Raw genomic sequence first — 19,732 nt, 5'->3', positions numbered from 1 at the left:
AAATATGCTGGTTTGGAGGGAAGAGCTCTTGTACCAAAAAGTGTTGCTTGACCTAAACTGTTGGAGTGAGATTCCTTTTGGCCTCTGCACATACACATAGAGATCACAGCAGGTTCCTCTAAAATAACTTTTGCTCCCTCTGAAATGACTGATCTCCATTGCAGCTGATCCAGTCCTCCCTTGCTGCCTGTTTATATCTCATGGACCCAGCAGCTCTTGAGAGGAGGGGCTGCCCTGCAGCACAGCCTTTGTAGTAATTGACATTTATTGCAGAGTCACCATTTCTTCAGCATTCATTACAGACACTGATTAGAGAGGGTGATAAAGACATTGCTGGAGATCAAAGCTCATCTTGGACTGGGAAAAAAAAAACCCAACATGCAAAGTAACATTTTAAATGGATGCATTTATTTAATCTATTTGCTGCTGGTATTTTCATACACATAGTTTAGTTGTATTAGATTCAGAAGGTGTAGCAGAGGCTTTAATTTGCTTCAGTTCTGGTCTAATAGGCATAAAGACACCAGAGGATTCTAAAATACTGAACTCAGAGGTACTCTGACAAACCTTTGTACTCATAATAACAAGAGCTGGTGTGAGCTTATACAATTTAATACTAATTGCCCAGCCAACGTGCTCATTACCATATTGATGCAGTTCATAAATCAAAGCCCTGCCTATTCAAGCTGTTTACCAGTCTTGCATTAAGCAGCATATTTCAACTGAGAAATGTAGCATGTTGCCAAAACACTACAGAAACTTTGTAAGACTATTAGGAGTGCAAACCTGGGGAGCTGAAGTGCTGCAAACCTGGCACTAAAGTGCTTGTTCTTGTTTGTTTTCTGAGTATGTTCTGATCTAGCCTTGCAAGTTTCCCTAATAATGTACTGGAGCACAGAAACAGATCCTTAAGCAGCAGGGAGCTGCTGCAATTTTTATCAATCTGGCTTCCTACAGCAGCTTCTTTGCTTAACCAGAAGACTAACACTTTTTTTTTTTTTTTTTTTTGGAAGCAATACAGCACTTGTGCCAGCTGAATTGAGGTGCATACATTAGGAATGCAGGCTTTTAGTATAGGGAAAGGAGAGATTAAGGGTCTTAGCTAAGAAACCTAAATTAGCCATCAAAATTAGGTGGCTGAAGTTAAATTCTTTGAATAGACTGCTAAGGAATCTGAATGTACAATTCATCTGCCTACACAAGTGCCTTCCTGCAGGTGCCAAGCAGTGCCCCTGAGATGCCCTGCTGTCCTACAACATCCACACAGTGGGTATGTCAGAGGAGCTGGAGGAGATTCGCACCTCTGAGCTGCCAGCTGAAGTGGGTTAGTTTAGGATGTCTCAAAGGACATTAGAAGCCTATGTTTAGGCACTTGAATTTACCTATTTTTCCTTCAGGTATTCAGCCAGCTGGCTTAAGTAACAGAAGCAATCAGGTCTTGTAAGTGGAATTAATGTACTTGGGCAGGGTTCAGAAGATACTGGGGTCTGGCTGCTTCCCACTCTCCAGACTGGCTGGTTTCAGACCAACTGAGGCAGTTCTTATCCCAAACACCAGTGTCCTGTGAGTTATTTTTCTGTCTGTACTTCACTCAGAAAGCAGCAGGAGAGATGTAATTTTTTGTGGTTTCTCCTGGAATGAGTGCAGTAGCTCCTGGTGGCTGCTGGGGCATCTCTTCCCCTGCACCAGGCTTTCACCCCTGTGTTGGCCACGGCCACAGGTGGCAAGGACAGAGTGCTGAAGCAAGAGTCAAGGCATCCAGGTTACTTCAAAGATCAGGACCAGGACTTGAAACTGAACTTGTTGGTGTAAAAGAACCTTGAAGCAGAAGCACTGCACTGAAGAGTTACTGACAGGTGTTGGAGCTGTTGGGGGAATGTAACAGACTATGGGAAAATGAGAAGCTTGGAGGGCTGTACAGGGCTACTTAAGATTATTTGTTTATCCCTGTTTAAGAGAACCCATTTCAAGGGAACATAGGCACATATTTCCAGTGAAATGTAACTCTCTTCAATAAACAATATTAGCAAGAAGAGTTCATCCTATTAAAACAAGTGCTGATCTTCAGTCAGGATGCCTGATGAAGCTTCAGTCTCTTATGTTCTTTGTGTAAATTCAGTCATGATGATTAGCATATAAAACATTTTTTACCGATGGAAGATGCAAAGTTTTTAAGACAATGCTTTAGTGATAGAGAAATTTTGATTCCAGCTTACAACTCTTCTACTGGCTGTGTGGTCATAGCAGATGCAAGCCTCCAATTCCTTATATCCAGATTGGATATAAGTGGATAATAATGGTTAAAACTGAAATTAATATGAACTGATGCTTTCCCATGAACGCACCCAAGACAATGATACGTTTTTCTTTTTGAGAGAGGGAAATAAATTCCAATAACTTAATTTCTTTCATTTTAAGGAGTTATGAACCACACAAAACCAGACCATACCAGTTTCTCATCCTTTGAAATGCCACAATAACTGCTTTTGGCTGCTAATCGTGCCACAGGTTCAGCAGAGATTTCTCAGAGGGCTATGTACAATTTTGGAAGATGCAGTCTGTGAAAGATAATTTTTTGTTGATAAACAATTTTCATTAGAGAAGAGCTAAACAGGAATAAAATCTAAAACCAAGATGCTTGTTATTTACCTAACTTGCAGAGTGAGAAGTGGTTGTTCTTATGTCATTTCTTTTTCAGATATGAATAGAACTGTGTTATGTAATTATATGTTATCATAAATATTCTCCAATATGAAAAATAATTGGTCCTTCCAGCTTCTTTCCATTTATGCAAAATGAAGATTAATTTCCAAATGGTACATTGAGCATCCCATGAACACACATAATGGAATTCACTTTACAAGCTGAAGGAACAGAAAGGAGAAGCAGCTCATACTTATGTGCCTTTGCTTGCAGAAAGGATGTTTCCTGGCTTTGGTGTGGACTGGCAGCTTAGGTAAAAACCTGGGATCTTACCAATGTGAAGCTCACCAGCTGAAGGGACACAGACTTTTTTTTTACTATGTGGTTTAACCAGTGTTATTTTAAAAAATATTTATCAGGTATTGGTTCATTTTGGAGTTTATGTTTATGAATAGTGTCCATGTATGGCTGGCTACTCTTCCTGTTGTACATGGGTTTCACTGCCCATATGAAAATGAAGCCAAAGTATTCTAGGGCAATATTTTTACATCAAATTTAATTTCTCAAGCAATTCACAGTGTAATCTAAACTCACTCAAAAATGCCTTCTAAAAGCATGTAGTCCAACAACCTCTGGCCAATATCTCATCAGGACACTGATGGTACAATTCATACGTGTAAGGCAAGGTACGTGAGGCAGAACAGGGAATACAAAAGTAACACATTGAATGCAGTGGTAAAAGGTGCCTATTGGCAGAAGGAAAGACAGATCTTATTCTTGGAAGATACTGTACTTTATGTAAACTAACTAGGACTAAACATTGCCCATGGACCTAAGCTCTTAGAAAGGGAAACAGTTGTATTGCAGAGGGTATTTTCTCACCTTATGTGCAATTACCATGTGGTGTAAGGTGACAGTGACAGTGCCTTTGGAAATGCTGGTTTAGGCAGAAATACAATTGAGTCAGCATACTGGCAGGATGTTAGTGCCTCTGCTGGATTAAACTCAGCCTCAAGCTCAGCTAATAGCACAAAATGTGACAACAATTCCTCTCGTAGCAGTCTTTCCTCCCATATACTGAAGTAGGTCTAGCTGTAAATAAATTGCTGGCATTGCTGTGTTTGTTAAGAGGGTGCTTGGAAAACAGCACATCTGCCACCAACAGTTGCACCTAAGACAAACTTAAATGTAAGCACTATTAAATTAACAAAGTGTCTCTTTATCATTTTAGTTTATTGCCTTTGAGAAGATATTTTACTTTTCTTGGCAATGAGAATGAGCTTCTGACAAAGAGGAGGTAGAGGGAGTGATGGCAAAGCTGGCAGCAGATAGACCTGGTACTGCAGCTGTCCTGGGATGATGAACACTTCTGAATTGAGACAACCCTCACTAAACTGTCATATAAAGTAATTCCTGAAAAATGGTTGCCTCAAGATGTGGCTTCATTTGCTGACTGACTCATTCATAACTGTGCCAATTTTTTTGCTGAGTAAAATACTGCTTAACTTCAGTGAAGGCAATCAGGAGCATGAGGTGTAAGAGAAACCAGCATCTCAGAGCCACCTCCTTCACTCACTGAAATGAGGCAGGGTGGATGTAGATGTGGCAGCACCTGTGCCAAGTATCTGTGCCTCAAAGATATCTCAAGGTGAAAAACGTAATCTCCAGCTACAAGCCTGAGTACATGAATACATCCATTACATGAATAGAAGGGTATTGCAGCATTTCAATTTTTGCTGTTTGCCCTGTTCAAAAGCAATATAGAAAAACACTTCCAAAATATAGCTCAAAGACCTCACACTGTATTTCCAGTGACAATACATCCTTCTCCTTTCCAGGCTAAATTTGCAAATAACTGATTTATAATCAAACTCAGAGGCTCATGTGCCCAGCAACTTGCACTACAGCTACATTTTGCAGTGTATGCAGAAGGTCTGTCTGCAAGCTATGATTCTATAAATATATAAAAAAGGAATGGCTTGTAAAGCTTTGGCAGCAAATGTAGGTCTAGATGAAATATAGGCAAAAAATAATTAGAATTTGCAAGTGACATGGAAGCTAATTCTGGTACTCCTTTACACTGGCTTTATACTACATCAAAAGGCTTTTCACTGCCTACCTTTTCAAAATCTGACAGCATCCAAACTCGAGCAGTGGGAACCTGACTCCAGGTGCTCCAGGTGATAAAGCAAAGCACGATGTTAAGGTCTGGCATAAAGTAAAGAATGAGGTCATGCTGTATTTTTAGAAATGCCTGGTGTTCCTATGAAGCATGCTCTTACTCTTTCTTTCTATTTTTTTCCCTCCCTTCCCCTCTCCTTTTTTTTTTTTTTTTTTTTTTTTTCTGTCTTTTTTCTGTGAATAATTTGGCCAATGCTTGCAGAAGGCTGTTTTCGCCCCAGGGATTCTCACACATACTTCTGTTGACAGAGTTCTTGTGCAGCAAGCAAGCTGAAATGTCTTTTGTTAAGGATCTGCTCACTTCTTTTTCTGTTCTGCCCCAATGCTTGGAGGATCTTTTGTCTACTCACACAGTTCCTGTTGTTATACTTATGGAAATTAACTGAATTGAAAAACATGGGGTTACCTTGCAAAACAGGTAAAATTATCATCAGGAAAAAAATCCTAATCTGATAATTTTCTCTTAGTCTATGTGTCTTGCATTCTCTTGCCTTGTTTGCTTAATTTTTCAGGGAAATATTGTATAAGCCAATAGAAAATACTAAGCAAAGTCATTGTGAAAGGGAAAAAAATGCACTAGGGCCTGAGAGGTAGGAACTTTTATTTTAGATGAGTGATGTACTGTTCCAGCTAAGATCACGACTTGATTTGCTGGTTTACTATGTCAGTTCAGGTTTAAATTGAATTTAAACAGAAAAAGTTTTATTCACATGCTCTGTAACACCAAAATACATAATGGGTATTGAAATGCATTAATTTAAGCCATGTTTGAAAAGCTGTTTTAGGTGACTTGATGTTAGAGTAATGCTATGAAATAAACCCTAATAATTTTATTTCAGGCAAAGGGGAATCAAGCCAGTAGAGCATGATACACAGAGGTTGATCTGTGAGGCTTCACATACACACTTGTGTGTGCCAGACCTTATGAGAACTTCCCTTCCATGGCATGTCACTAGCTACATCACAAATCTGTATTAATTTACTGCTGATTTGTAAGGAGTTTTCATTAATGAATAACATTCTATTTGTAAGTTTTAAACTCACATGTGTGAACAGCTGAACTTGCTACACTCAGATATGAATTTCACATTTAGAAAAATAATCTTGTGTTTCTTTTTAATGTTTTTGCACTTCCTAATGCTTCTTGGTGTCAGTTCAGGTGTGACAGTGACCTCTGGTAGCCCTGCCTTCCCTTTTTAGTTGAAAGACCTACATATACTTTCATTATTCCACATCTTACCTACACTACTTTCTACCAGTAGAGCTAATGCTACAGTATCTATTTAGAATTACTAATGCATACAAAAGTAATCTCCCTGTTTAAAAAGCCTTGAAGACCTTTTCCAGAAAATTACTGGTTTTCAGAACTCATATGTGTATACATTCATCACTGTGGTGAGAATTACATTCTTTTGCAGGACTGTCTTAGAGGCCTTTTGTGACATGTGCAGATTTAGCTCTGAATGTTCAGAGCACTCTCAGTTCAAATTTTGCTATGGGCAGGATTTCTAAGTTCTCTGCTTTGCCAAGAATGCTCCATTTTTATGAGCTAGAAATGTCTATGTGTAACTCTTTATAAACATGGAATTTAATATTATACATAAAAGTGTGGAGTTTTTTATAGTCGCTGCTAGATTGAGTAAAAAGATATGTTACACAGGATGAACAAGGTTAAGCTGACATTCTCTCTTCTTACCACTTCCTCCTCAGAGATTTTTTTGCCATACTTGCACAAAGCCAGACTGCTTTTGCATACTTGATTTGTTCCAGTCTCATCCCAGGCAAAATAAAGAGTACAATAGAATAAGCAAATCCAGTAAACAGAAAAACTCTTTCATGATTTTTGCAATTAAACTGTAAAAATTACAGCTTTACATCGTATCCTGTAAAAAACAAAACTTATTTGGCAGAAATTACTTAGCAAAGTTTTAAAAGAAGTTGGGTATTGATTTTAAATTCTAGTAACATAGAGTTATTTAGATAAATATATAGATAGTGAAAAATACAATATTTAGGATGATAATTCTTGTTTGGGAATCTAAAGCATCATCTTAAAGTATTAGAAATAAAGAAATACATAATTCACTTATCCTCTGCATGCCTACTGCAGAATTGATGTATACAAGGCAGAAACTGACACATAGGAAGTTCCACCTAAATATGAGGAAGAATTTCTTTATTGTGTGAAAGCTTTTTTATTATTCTCTATTCTCCTAGTCTCTGTGACTAGAACAGATTGACCAGGGAGGTTGTGAATCACTCCCTTACTGGAGATATTCAACAAGTGTCTGGACACAATCCTGTGCCATGTGCCCCAGGATGGCCTTGCTTGTGCAGGGAGGTTGGACCAGATGACTCCCTGTGGTGCCTCCAACCCAAGCCATCCTGTGAATTCCTGTAACTGCTTCTGGAGCATTTCTTGCTAAATAGTTGGCTTATTACAGCAAAGATGTTACTATCAACACAGGTATATTTCCTCAGATGCCAACCCAGCAGATCCTGCTTGGCAGCATTACCAAAATTAAAGAGTCCAGGAAATGGGGCCAAGGGTGGGAAGAAAGAGTGACAATAGGAAGGGGTGAAGACTGGGAAAGAGAATCTCCAGGAGTACGTGGAGATCTGAGCACTGCTACTTCTGGAGCTACCATCAGAGGGAGAACAGGGCAGGCAGCAGCAGCAATGGCTGGTGAACACAACCCACCTCCCACCTGATGTGGGCAGCCTGGCCAAAGCTCTCTGGCTGCCCAGGGCAGTCTGCTGGAGCAGGCAGAACTTTCTGGCTTATAGCTGGCTCTGTGTGGTGGGAGCGTGGCTCCTTCCAGAGGGCTGGGTGTCAGGGACTCAGAAGCAAAGGTGATGGCTCACAGTGAAGCACAGATAGTAATCACCTGAAATGGCAAGAGGCTTTTTCACTGTGCCCACAATGTGCAATATACTGTGCGAAAGGTTAGTTATTCCAATCATCCCATCTAAATGTGTTTTCTTTTTTGAAGACACTGTGCTCAATTAGTTCTCTCACTTCTGGAATTGAAGTCAGTTCTATGCAGGTGACTAACCTGGAGCACCTGAGAAAATGAGGCCTTCAGAAGTAGGTTTCTCATTCATGCATAGATAATGTAATCTGTTATTATTATGTACCACAAATATGGGCTGAAATTCTTCTTGGCATTATTCATCCCTCTAAAGGCTGAGGACTGGTGTAAACTTTTTGTCTAGACATCCTCTATAGTTTTCTATTAGGCAGTCAAGCCAGGAGGGAAACTTCTCCCATGTCAAAATAGGTAAACAGGATAATTGAGAGCATTTACCTTCTGGAAGCATTTTTCTCTCTTCACTGACTCTAGCAGGAGGTTAGACAGTTTACAATAATGTCTGATGTTTAAACAGCTATCAATAGCTGAGAGGAGGTCTACATATACAGTGTGCACCTGCTTGCTCACAGATGCTCTATTACAGATGCAGTTCAAATGACAAAGGTAATACAATAAATCCAAATTTCCTGGATGTGTAACCCTATTCTTTCTATTACCAAAGGTATGCCTGTAACAGTAAAATATACACTAGCCACCACTAAAATACACCTAGCTGGTGTGCATTGCTCAGTTTATGGCACATGCAGTGACGGGCACATCACATGCCAGCATCTTACTTTGCTTGCTTCCCACTTTGACAGTCACAGTGCTGCCTTCTGACACATCTTCCTCATCACTGACAGGTTTGCCACATACAGCAAAGGCTTAAGCGTCTCTTTTTATTTTGAAAAGCTTCTGTTCTGCTTTTCTCTCTCACAGATGCAGTACTGAAACAATCAATAAAATAAATACTATCAATATTCAATCTGTTACAAGAAGTAAATGATATGTATGAGTGAATGGAAGCTACTCAGTGATGCAAGATCAGTCCTTCAGCTGCTCCCTTCTCCCAGTGCATTGGAGGTGCACTGCTCAGATGTGAGCACGGATGTTAAAACTTAAAGCAGACAAGGCCAACTCCAATGTAGTACTGAATTCCCTGTTATTTTTAGCCTCCTCCTTTTCCTTTTCAAATCTGTTGGAAATGGGCAGGTACTGCACTGCACTGGCAATTCACTGAATTTGAGACAGGGAAAATTGTACCTGTACTAACATCTTTTTTTCTGTCTGTTTTCCCTATGACATTTCCCCAAGTTTTGTTCCTTAGTCTTCCCCATGACATTTTAGTGGCTTTATCAAAGCAGGGTAAAAGCTGTCAGTGATTTAACAGACAATGAAAATACATTGAACAGAGGTATGTTTAGACAGCAAGAATACGTCTAACATTGCTTTAAATTATTTGGAACTGTTGTGTCAATAATCAACTTAGAGTCATTAATTAAAAAATATTTCTGCATTTGCCATTTCTTTCCCAGTATCAAAGCAAAACAAGTTAAAATTCTCATGTTTTAAGTTTATTTAATCTGTATACATTAAATATTTTTGAAGAGGCACAAGTAAAATAGTAAAGTGAAGTAAATTTCATATGGATATTTCATGTTTCAGGGTTACTTTTGCTGATGCACTCCATTGCAAGCATGTTGTCATTATTATTTTTTTTTTTCAGGAATGGAAAAGATTCAGATGTTTTGTATGAGAATACAAGCATTAATAATGATTGTGTGATCATGGTTTTGGAAAACTAAGAATACATTTCCTGGCTACACTTGCAGATTTATATTTCTTAAGTAAAGCAAGAATGAAGTAATTTTGATCTCTGATGGATGAAACCAGTTGGAATGGAAACTAACATCTATGAAGAAGAACAGGGGTCACCTTATCTTACATCTGCTGAGTGCCTGGGAACTCCAAAGGAAGCCAAGTATGAGGAATACCAAAGAAAGAGAGAAAATCAGACAAGTCCATATGAATTTCAGAATGCATTACTGGAACCTGAGCTGAGCTTGCTGTCTGTGTCATCCTTATTGGACCACAATGAGACATCCTTACAATTTGGCATGGCTTCAGGGCGTGCCAGTGCCACCAACCAGCCCCAGACAAAGCACCTTTGTGAAGAATTATCCTGTTCTGCAAGGCACACATCAAAGGAAGATCCTTACACCTTCCCATGCACACAGAATGGCCAGTCCTCACAGGAAAAACTTCTGACAAGAAACCTGAAGCAAATTATGAGATCAGAGTCATAAAACACAAACCATGTGCTATCACATTTTCTGATTTTGAATTTTTATCACATGAAGCTGACACTAAGCTCCATATTTGTGAGGCAGGAGAAGCAAATGATTTTTCTTCTGAAGAGGAAGAAGCAGATAACAGAGGTGATGATGATACATTTACAGAACTGCCACTGTATGAGGCATTTTTCAAAGGTCTTCAAAGAAAGAGTGTTTCTCAAAGAAAGCAAGCTAAACATGAACTTACTAAATATCAGCACATATGTCATTTAGAAGACTGCAATAATCATTCCAAAAAGGCACTGAAGGACCATGACAAGGAAGAAAAACACATGGAGCTGGAGGTAATACAAGCTGCTCTTTTGAATGTTTTAAATAAGTGGTGTCACTTAGGGTTGGTCACAGGAGGAAAAGGAGTAGTGAAAATTGTTATAGGGTAATAATTATTGTGAATTGCAAAATTAAGAACCTAAACCTACAGTAAAAGTATACTAGTTTTTTCACTACTAACTTAACTTCAAACATTCATTTTCTGGTTTCTTTTTTATTTAAATAGGAACACTGGCTAAAGACTGTTTCAAAAGGATAGAGCTCACGTTTAGTCTTAGAGCAGAATATATTTCTTCATGCTGAAAAACAGGCTTTTAGTGTGGTAAAAGCCTGAGCTGCCTAACCCACAGCACTTTTCCCACTTAATAACTGTTTTCTGTACTATTATTTCATTAAAACAATGTAGAGAACAAATTCAGGAGTGGTATGTAATAATTGGTTGGTTGGTTGGTTGGTTGGTTGGTTGGTTGGTTGGTTGGTTGGTTGGTTGGTATTTCTGGTTTTTTTTGTATCTGTGCTGTTCTATATCATGATGTTCTATAGACCAGTGGCCAAAATGAAAACAGAAGTTTCAGGACAAAATTAAAAACCCCGTGTAATAAAAATCATCCAACTATATATAACCTTTCTAGAAAAGAAATTTTGAGTAAATTAACTGTTTATTGGAACTGGAGGAGCAGAAGCCTCCCAGTTGAATTGTCACTAGTTTGGATAATAAGCATGGTTTCCCCCTGCTCGCAGCTGGTGACAAACCAAATGACTAGAGATAAACACATTCATTATTGGAGAAGCTCAGTTCTAGTACAAAAACATGAAGTGACTCCAAATAGTGGCAAATACAAACCCTTAGAATTCCAATGCTCCTGACCTTGCAGCACAAATTGATCTTAACCTGGAGGCCAGGCATACCTTTCCTTCCTCTCTTTCTTCTTCCTTCAGCTTTTAAAGTTATTTTCTATGTAAATCTGCTCTATGTCTTGAAAACCAGACTGTAATCCTGTGGTCTTTAACCCAGTGTTTGATTTTACTCTGCCTGCAGTTCTCCTTTTACTTCTAGTGCTTATAACACAGAGTTGCTTCATTGATTTCTGATTAAATGAAGGGAAGTAGAATTTGGACTATAATGTCCTTATTCATGTCAAAACTATGGTGTAAAATACTTAATTGCTTCTCTCCTTTAGTACTAATCTATCTCCAGTTTGGGGTGACTAATTATTATGCCCTTAACTGAGTGGGAGTTTTGTGCTGTATTTCATGAATATCCCAACTTCACTGCAGAAACCCATCAGCACACGAAGAAATAAGCCAGATTTTTAGAAATTTTTCTCAGCAGATTATATTAGAAGCCCAAGGTCCAAAGATATTCCCAAACAGTGTGACTTTTAGTGCAATACTTGCCCTGATTCTCATGACACATGGTTTTTTAAGTAATTGCTTTGTTCTCCTAACCAAAGCCAAGTCTTACTTCCTCATTTACTCAGAAACATTCACATTAATGAAAATAATATATCTCAAAATGGATGCACAATATCCTTTGGAAGTTGTTTTCTTTACTGAAGGTCATTCCCATAGATAAAAGGGAAACTCCAGGAGATGTTGTCATTTAGTTTACTTTATGTCTATGCCATAAAATAAACTCAAGGATGCAGCTTGTAGTTCAAAATAATGGATTATAAATTGCCAGACAAGCATGTGAAATTACCTAGTAAATCTCAGTAAATGTGTCAAAACATTTCTGTCAAAAACTGGATGCAATGGTGCAGTCCTGGTTTTGATTTTCTCCTATGTAAATAAGCGTGCATCATTCTCCAAGAATTAAAAAAAAAAAAAATAATAAAAAATTATCTTGTCTCTCAAATTTTAGCAGCAGTCATGCATTACTATGCAGACTGAAACCTCTCCCCATGTGTCTGGTTGAAGCAAATGTATGCAACTGTCAAGTTACTTATTTCTATTGTTTAGAAATGTTGTTAGGGAGAAGTGTCTTCCTACTGGAAAGAAATTCAATAAATAAGACAGCATGGGGTAAAAATACTTACAAGGGCAACCACTACTGCAAAACTTAAATTAAAAATAATATAGTAAACAGATAACTTACAGATAAAGACAATCATACACAGCACAAGATCCTGGCTAAATCCTTGCTACTGGAGCTCACAGTGAAATTCCATTTGGGATCTATCCTGCAGGGGCATTCCTAGCCAGATGTACCTGTTAGTGACTGGAAACCTCCTGTTTGAGTTCTAGAAAGGAGGAAAGGCTGTCACCTTCTCCAAGATGGAAGTGCAGGCCCTTGCAGGCAGCCACCACAAGCAGTGTCCCAATCTCCTCTTAATAGGTGACAACTCATGAACTTCTTGTTTCATCCTAATTAATAAGCAGAGAGAAATCTTTACTGAGAAGTAAACAAGTAAAGGGAGGATGGAAAAAATTCAACTTGTGTATGCTGCCAAGTCTATATCGAGTGGAAGAAACTGCTGAAAACAATTCATATAATGATGACCTTTAAAAAAAATGCTTTTTCTTCTTTTTCCAAAGGCATACAGCTTCTGTGTCTTCTGAGTAGTACAAGATAAATGATACTTCTGTTTAATTTATGAATTCAGCATAGTCTCTGAGTTTCCACCCCTACAGCAGTTCCACATATATTTCCTGTGCCTTCTCATAAAATCTAAATTTGACAATCTGTTTTTCTTTGTCAGGAGTCTGCAATCAGTAGTACATTTAATGTCCAACACAGTTCAGCCCAAATACTTAGGCTAATCATTGGACTAAATGTTCTTAGAGGTTCTTTCCACCTAAATAATTCTATAATTATTTGGTTAGCTCTGTCCAGAGATTCTTTTGCAGCTCTGAAGTGGACCTTCAGCCATTTTTCCTTTCTTGTTTAACTTCAAGCCTTCATCTCAAACTTAATACAATGTTTGTGTATGCAGTCAGCTCTGTGTGCAAGGGCAATAAATTATTCAGAATAGCTTCTGAAACATAACATTTTTCTAGACTGTGATTTCTTCAAACTATACTGAGCAGGGCACAGCTGAAGACCATATTTAAGCAGGATCTACTATTTGACTTTCCATCAGTAAGCTTATCCTATCTTTATATAGCCTGAAAACAAAATGTGTTACTTTCAGGAGTAACATTTCAGGCAAGTAAATAAATGAAGCTATTTGATAGATATTAGGCAATAAGAAAGTATTATGAAATCATACCCTTTACAGTGTGAATTGTCATGGATCTTCCCTCACCTTGGGGATTGTATAGAAATCCTGTTAATATTGTTGGCTGCTGCAAAGAGACAAGAACAGTCCTACCAACACGGCTGCAAACTGAAAATCCTTTCTGGGACAATTTCAAAGAGTTTCTTTGGGCTGCCCGTATTAGCAATTGGAAGAGCCAAAAAGGTTTCTGTTGTTGACATTACTCAGGGCACCTAAGAGAGTTGTCACAACTTCCTCTATTGTTTCTCTCTCCCTTGAGAGACAAGGGGCTAAGTCAGGAAGGCCACGTGCTGGAAAGGAACTCTTTAGAGTAATCATTAGGGTGTGCTAGGTGCTCCAGCAGCCTCTCTGCAGCCTCCCTGTCTGCACTCATATTTACATCATGCCTCTTTCAACGCATTTAGGAAGATCTAAACCAAACCTGCTTGTTTGTTTAAAGCAACATAAGGATGGACTAATATTTGCATTGAATGTTACCGTGTCCAGCTGGGTCAAACAAAGAGTGAGATGCCACTCCCCAGGAGAGACAAGATGACCGAAACAGATAATTTAGGTAATTAAGGCAGTACTCACAATGAATATCTTTGTCAGGATTTGGCCTGCAGACTGTAAGTTCAAAGACTTTTGGAGGAGGCTGCACAGGCATGGGAGTGGCCAGTGCAATGTCAGAGACAGCCTCTGTGTGCAGCTCTGTATTGTGTTAGCAGGGGAGCTGTGCCATCACCTTTCACCATCAGTAAATCTTCAAGGAAAACTGTAGTGTTCTAAAGGAGGTTTGTGAAAGCTCCATTGTTTTTGACATTTAAAGCTAAGGCAACTGAATTCTGAAAAACATTTCAGAAAACAGTCATTGACTGGGAAAAAAAACTGGATTATCATTTTCTCTTTCCCTGATTATATACTTACTGTCATTAATTTCCTTATTCCACCCTTGTAGTACAGTTAGGTAAAATTTATCCTCATTACACAATCATTGCCAAATGAAAAGTTTGATATCATTGTATTAGCTTAAATCACAAGATTTAGGTTGGAATAATTTGCTGAAATGCAATATGGACCTTACCATAGCGTCTGTCTCTCATTTTGTTTGCGTGATTCAGTCCAAGATGTAGTTGGCCTTCTGTGCTCTGAGCACACACTGCTTCCTCATGTCCTGCTTTTCATCCACACAAACCCTCAAGTCCTTCTCCCCAGGGCTGCTCTCAATGAGTTCCCTTCCCAGTCTGTGCTCATGTCTGGGATTTCCCTGATGCAGGTGCAGCCCCTTGCACTTGGACTTGTTGGACCTCATGAGGTTCTTGTGGGGCCACTTCTCAGGTTTGTCCATGTCCCTCTGGGTGTCATCCTGTTCTTCTGTTGTTTCAGCTGCACTGCCCAGCTTTGTGCCACCTGAAAACTCCTGAGGGTGCACTCAATCCCACTGTCAGTGTCAATGATGAAGACATTGAAGAGCACAGGCACCAAGACAGGGCTCTGAGAGACACCACTTGTCAGTGGCCTCCACCTGGACACAGAGCACTGACCACAATTCTCTGGCTCTGTCCATCCAGCCAATTCCTTATTGACCAAGTAGTCCACCCTTCAAATCCCTCTGACCCCAGTTTGGAGATAAACATGTCATGGGGAACTGTGCCAAAGGCTATAAAGAAGTCTAGGCAGATGACATTGGTCAGTCTTCTCCTTTCTCTTCTCCTGCTGCTGCAGTCACAAGTAAAGGAGATAAATTCCATAAAAATTTATTCAAATGCCATAGCTCTTAAAGCCAATTATCATTCCTTATAATATCAGTATCCTTGTGTGTGACCTGTAAATATTTTAATAAAGTAATCATACACTATGAAAAAGGAATCAGAAAGTTTTAAGTATTTGACAATGAATTTGACCTGGCATTGTGTTCAGGTGGCCCAAAAGACCAATGGCATGCTGGCCTATATCAGCAATAGTGTGGCAAGCAGGACCAGGGCAGTGATTTTCCCCTGTACTCTGCACTGATGAAGTCACACCTCAAATCCAGAGCTGAGTTCCAGGCCCCTCATTACAAGAAGAACATTGAGGGGCTGGAGTGTGTCCAGAGAAGGGTAATGGATCTGGGAAAGGGTCTGGAGTGCAAGCCTGATGAGGAGCAACTGATGGAACTGGGGGTGTTTAGCCTGGAGAAAAGGAGACTCAGGGGAGACTTCATCACTCTCTACAGCCACCTGAAAGGTGGTTGTAATGAGGTGGGAGTCAGTCTCTTCTGACATGTCTCAAGTGAAAGGACAAGAGGAAATTATCCTAAGCTGTGCCAGGAGAGGATCAGATCAGATATTATAAAAAAAATTCACCTGAAGGGTGGTTAATCATTGAAATAACATTCCCAGGGAGGTAGTGGAGTCACTACCTCTGGGAGTGTTCAAGAGTTCTCTGGATGTAGCACTTGGAAATATGGTTTAGGGGTGATTATGGTGGTACTGGGTTGCTGGTTGGACTAAGTGATCTTGAAGGTTTCTTCCAACATTGATGACTCTGTGATCCTGTGAATTTTCGTTGTTTAGTTTATATTCAGTTCATTCAATTTAAATTATCAAACCAGAGCAGCAGTCAAGCCTAGATCTGTGATGAGGTAGGTACAAGACCTGCCAAAGTAAGCTTCTTACCCTTGTACTTGGATGGCTTACACCCTGCTCAGTGCTTTGCCTAGCCACTCTGAAGAATTTTTCTGAGAGGTGCTTTTCTGTTTTCATTAATGAGGCAGTGGAACTTAGGTGGAATTCAAGCTATCTGAAAATTGCCCTGCAATAGTTCCTTCTTCTCTAATTCAGTTGTACACCAGCAAAAACTAGAGAGGAAGATACTAGAGTAAAGTACAAATTCCTACTCCCATTCCTTCCATGCTTTGGAAGTTTGTACTTCATTTTACCCTATGAAACTGAGACTCCAAAGCTAGAGGAGGAGAACAGTTGCAAACTTGTGATGGTTTCTTCATGAGGAATAATACAGTTATTATTATCTCCTTTTAGTCACCTTCTGCAGACATGGGAAGAGCCTACCAAGGTAGGAGAGCTGAGCACTGTAATAACAATACCCAGGGAAAACAGGCAATGAAGTGAAGGGGAGAAAAATGGGAAATGACTTCTCTAAGAAAGGAGTGATGCACTCCTTAATTCTTAGAATTTATAATACTTATAATTCTTAGAAATTATACATTCTAATTTCCTTTGTGCATCTGTAAGATTTCTACTTTCTGTATTTCAGTGACACATTCTCGAGAGCTGATAGATAAGGATATGGTGACTTGAACTGTGCAAGGTTTTTTGTGTTTATGCTTGTTTTCTGCCTGCTTAGAAAAGGGGTTGAAGAACTGCTGATTACTTTAGCAATGATGGATTATTATCAGTCAATAAATAATCACAATAAGCTGATATTATTAAGAGTCAGATAAATTTAATTATTAAGTTAATGAAAGGATTTCTTACTAGCTTCACAAGTTTGAAGGACTAATGGCAAATATAGCATTTTGCATTGAGTACTTTTTTCTGTCACCTCAGTATTCCTAATAGCCTAACCACTTCCCATTACAATGTGGCATTTGTTGTGTCCTGCTTGTTGTGGACATTAGCTACATGACTGTTTCTACTGAGAAATTATAGGAACTTCAGCAAATAACAGTAAAGTTATAAGAATAATAGTAATTTAAGGATATGCTTAAAGATCATACTGAAAAGAATTGCTATATTGAAACCATGTAGGAAAACATGTAGATACTATCAAAATTACTGCCTTTTATCTCTTCAGCATACTTGCATGCTGCCTGCATGTTTTAATATACCTGTATTACTCATTGTTGATTAATATAGAATTTAAAAATAAAACTGTGTATGGTCCTAGAAAAGATACACTACTTGCCATTAGCAAATACAACTATTTTAAATCACAAGATCATCTTTGGCAGCCATCAGTGGCCATGGGGTTGAGGTTAGAGAAAGGATGCACTCAGGCTGTTGTAGAATAAATCCCATAAATATTTAGAGCTTAATTTCAGCTTAGGCTCTGCCAAAGTCCTCCTGGGGAAATGTTCTAATATGAGGAGACACAAGCTGCTCTTTATCAAAAGCAAAACTGATAAACAAATCTCCATGTGATGGGGTGACTAACACTCAAATAATTCAGTGGGCTGCATTGCAGTTGAGTCTTCTGAGGAATACCATCACTTTAAAAATGTGTAGTATATAGTATAAATTACTGACATAATGAGATTCTGAGAAAATTAAAATTAGGATAAACTAATGAAGAAAATTGGATAATTAGTCAAAAGGACAATTCATCTTGACTCTCAAACTCCTTTAGGAAATTTACAAAGTAGATTTCAACTTAGTATTGAATTAGGTTATATATACATTTCATATATATAATATATAAATAATATAGAAAATGAGATCACTGAGTTACCTTGCACAGAGTGAAACACCTTTGTGTTGTTCAGGTTAAAGTGTAGAAAAAAAAAAGTTTATAGCTGTTCCTTCCAAGAAGATACTGAACTCCAACAAATTTTGTTGCACAGTCTCATCAAAGCCCATGCGCACACATTAAAAGACCCCACAAACAGCATTTTGGGAACTCCTGCTTTAGAGTGTTCAGTGTGGTGCACTGTTTATTTATTCTTTATATTATTTGTTATTGCTCTGATTTATCTGTAAAGCTTCAGAAGACTAAATAGTCAACACAACAGATGTATTATACTAAAGGGGAAGAATATTCATTACTTGTAACTTGAGTTATGTTGTCTTTTTTCAAATACTGACTACTTTATTTGTTGTGTATTTGAATATTTTAGAATCATAGGGCCACCTCAGGAAAGAGCAATATTACTATTGGTCTTGCCAGAAAATATTAAAAAAGATAATGAGTTTATGGTTGCACTGAGACCATAAAATAAAAGAGGTATATCCAAATTCTTCTTTTAAAGTATCTCAAAATATCTGGAACCTGTGCAATGTAAGCCCATTCAAGTGTTTCATGTATCTCTACAGAAGGAGAGAAAATGTCAACAGAAAATATGCCCTGTCTAAGTCAAGGCTGAGATGAACAATATTCCTCTGTCAGAGCATGGGAAGAGGCACCTGAGAGAATTACAGAGTCTTAGGAGCAGGGAACCAGAAGAAACATGTAGAAATCTGTTAATCTGCTTATCATTGAAATTAAGATATTTCTTCAAGGAACAGATGGAGACACTGGATAAACTGCAGGATGGGCAGTAAGCAGAACTTGTGAGATCAGAAACTTGCAAGAAAAGGTCAGGATACTGGAGATATGGAGATACTGGTTGCATTTTAAAGTTCTTTTGGCTGACAAGCGAGGATTTGGTATGCTATTCAAGTCAGCCAATAGAACTGAAGTATAGCAGAGGAAAAAAAAAAACAAAAACCCAAAAAAAAAAAAAAAAAAAAAAAAAAAAAAAAAAAAAAAACCAGAAAGAAACAGAACCTTACTGAATCAACAATCTTGCAAAGTATATTTTTTAATATGTAAAAGTTCTTTAGAGGGATTAAGAAAAATGAGTTACAAATTTATTCATAACAAAAGTCCCACTGGAAGATTGTGTCACTTCCTACAAGGCATTTAGGTGCTTTTGAAACTTCTTCCTAGGTAACACATGCCCAGTTAATGAAAATCAGACTCTAGTGATACAGCTAGGATCCTTCTGTTCTTCTTTTCATGAAATTTTAATAAAGTTATCTTAGCCTGATATTGTAACAGACACATTTCTTTGGTATTGCCATGAGACCCCAACTGATGCAATCTGATATGCTAAGGGATCTATGACCATTTTGGCAGTGCCACATCACAAGCTACCATACAACCAGAAATCTGTGTGAATACAGATACACGACTGAACCCAATGCAGAGAAACTTTTAAAAAAAATTAAATGTCATGACTTCACAGAGAGTTGATGGATCTGAGATTTCATTTTACAACACTCTTGTGTGGTTACTTTCTATAGGAATGTGTCATAAGCTTCAAGCCCTTTAACAATCTCTCCAAGTATGGAATATTTCAAATTGTAATAAAAATGGAAACAGATTGTTCTTTCTATCCAAGCTTTTGTTCAAACTGATGCTCTTGTAAAATTCTTGCCCAGTTTTGAATTATCTCAGAGCTAAGACTTTTGCAGTGAAGGGAAATCTCCTCTGAATCAGCTTGGAGTTCTCCTGAAATAAATCAGACAGGAGA

At 38.4% G+C, this 19,732-nt stretch overlaps 1 protein-coding gene across 1 annotated transcript in view; it reads left to right on the top strand.

Moving 5' to 3' along the window:
• Positions 1-19,732, top strand: part of LOC130259361 (stAR-related lipid transfer protein 13-like) — a 283,596-nt gene that overhangs the window by 36,189 nt on the left and 227,675 nt on the right. The window contains 2 exon segments of the mRNA XM_056503592.1: positions 9,403-9,890; positions 9,893-10,314. Of these exon segments, the coding sequence (XP_056359567.1) occupies positions 9,560-9,890; positions 9,893-10,314 (753 nt within the window). The 5' untranslated portion in view covers positions 9,403-9,559.

This window comes from Oenanthe melanoleuca, chromosome 1 (genome assembly GCF_029582105.1).
Source record: "Oenanthe melanoleuca isolate GR-GAL-2019-014 chromosome 1, OMel1.0, whole genome shotgun sequence".
NCBI lineage: Eukaryota > Metazoa > Chordata > Aves > Passeriformes > Muscicapidae > Oenanthe > Oenanthe melanoleuca.
This window is presented reverse-complemented; position numbering and strand designations above follow the sequence as displayed.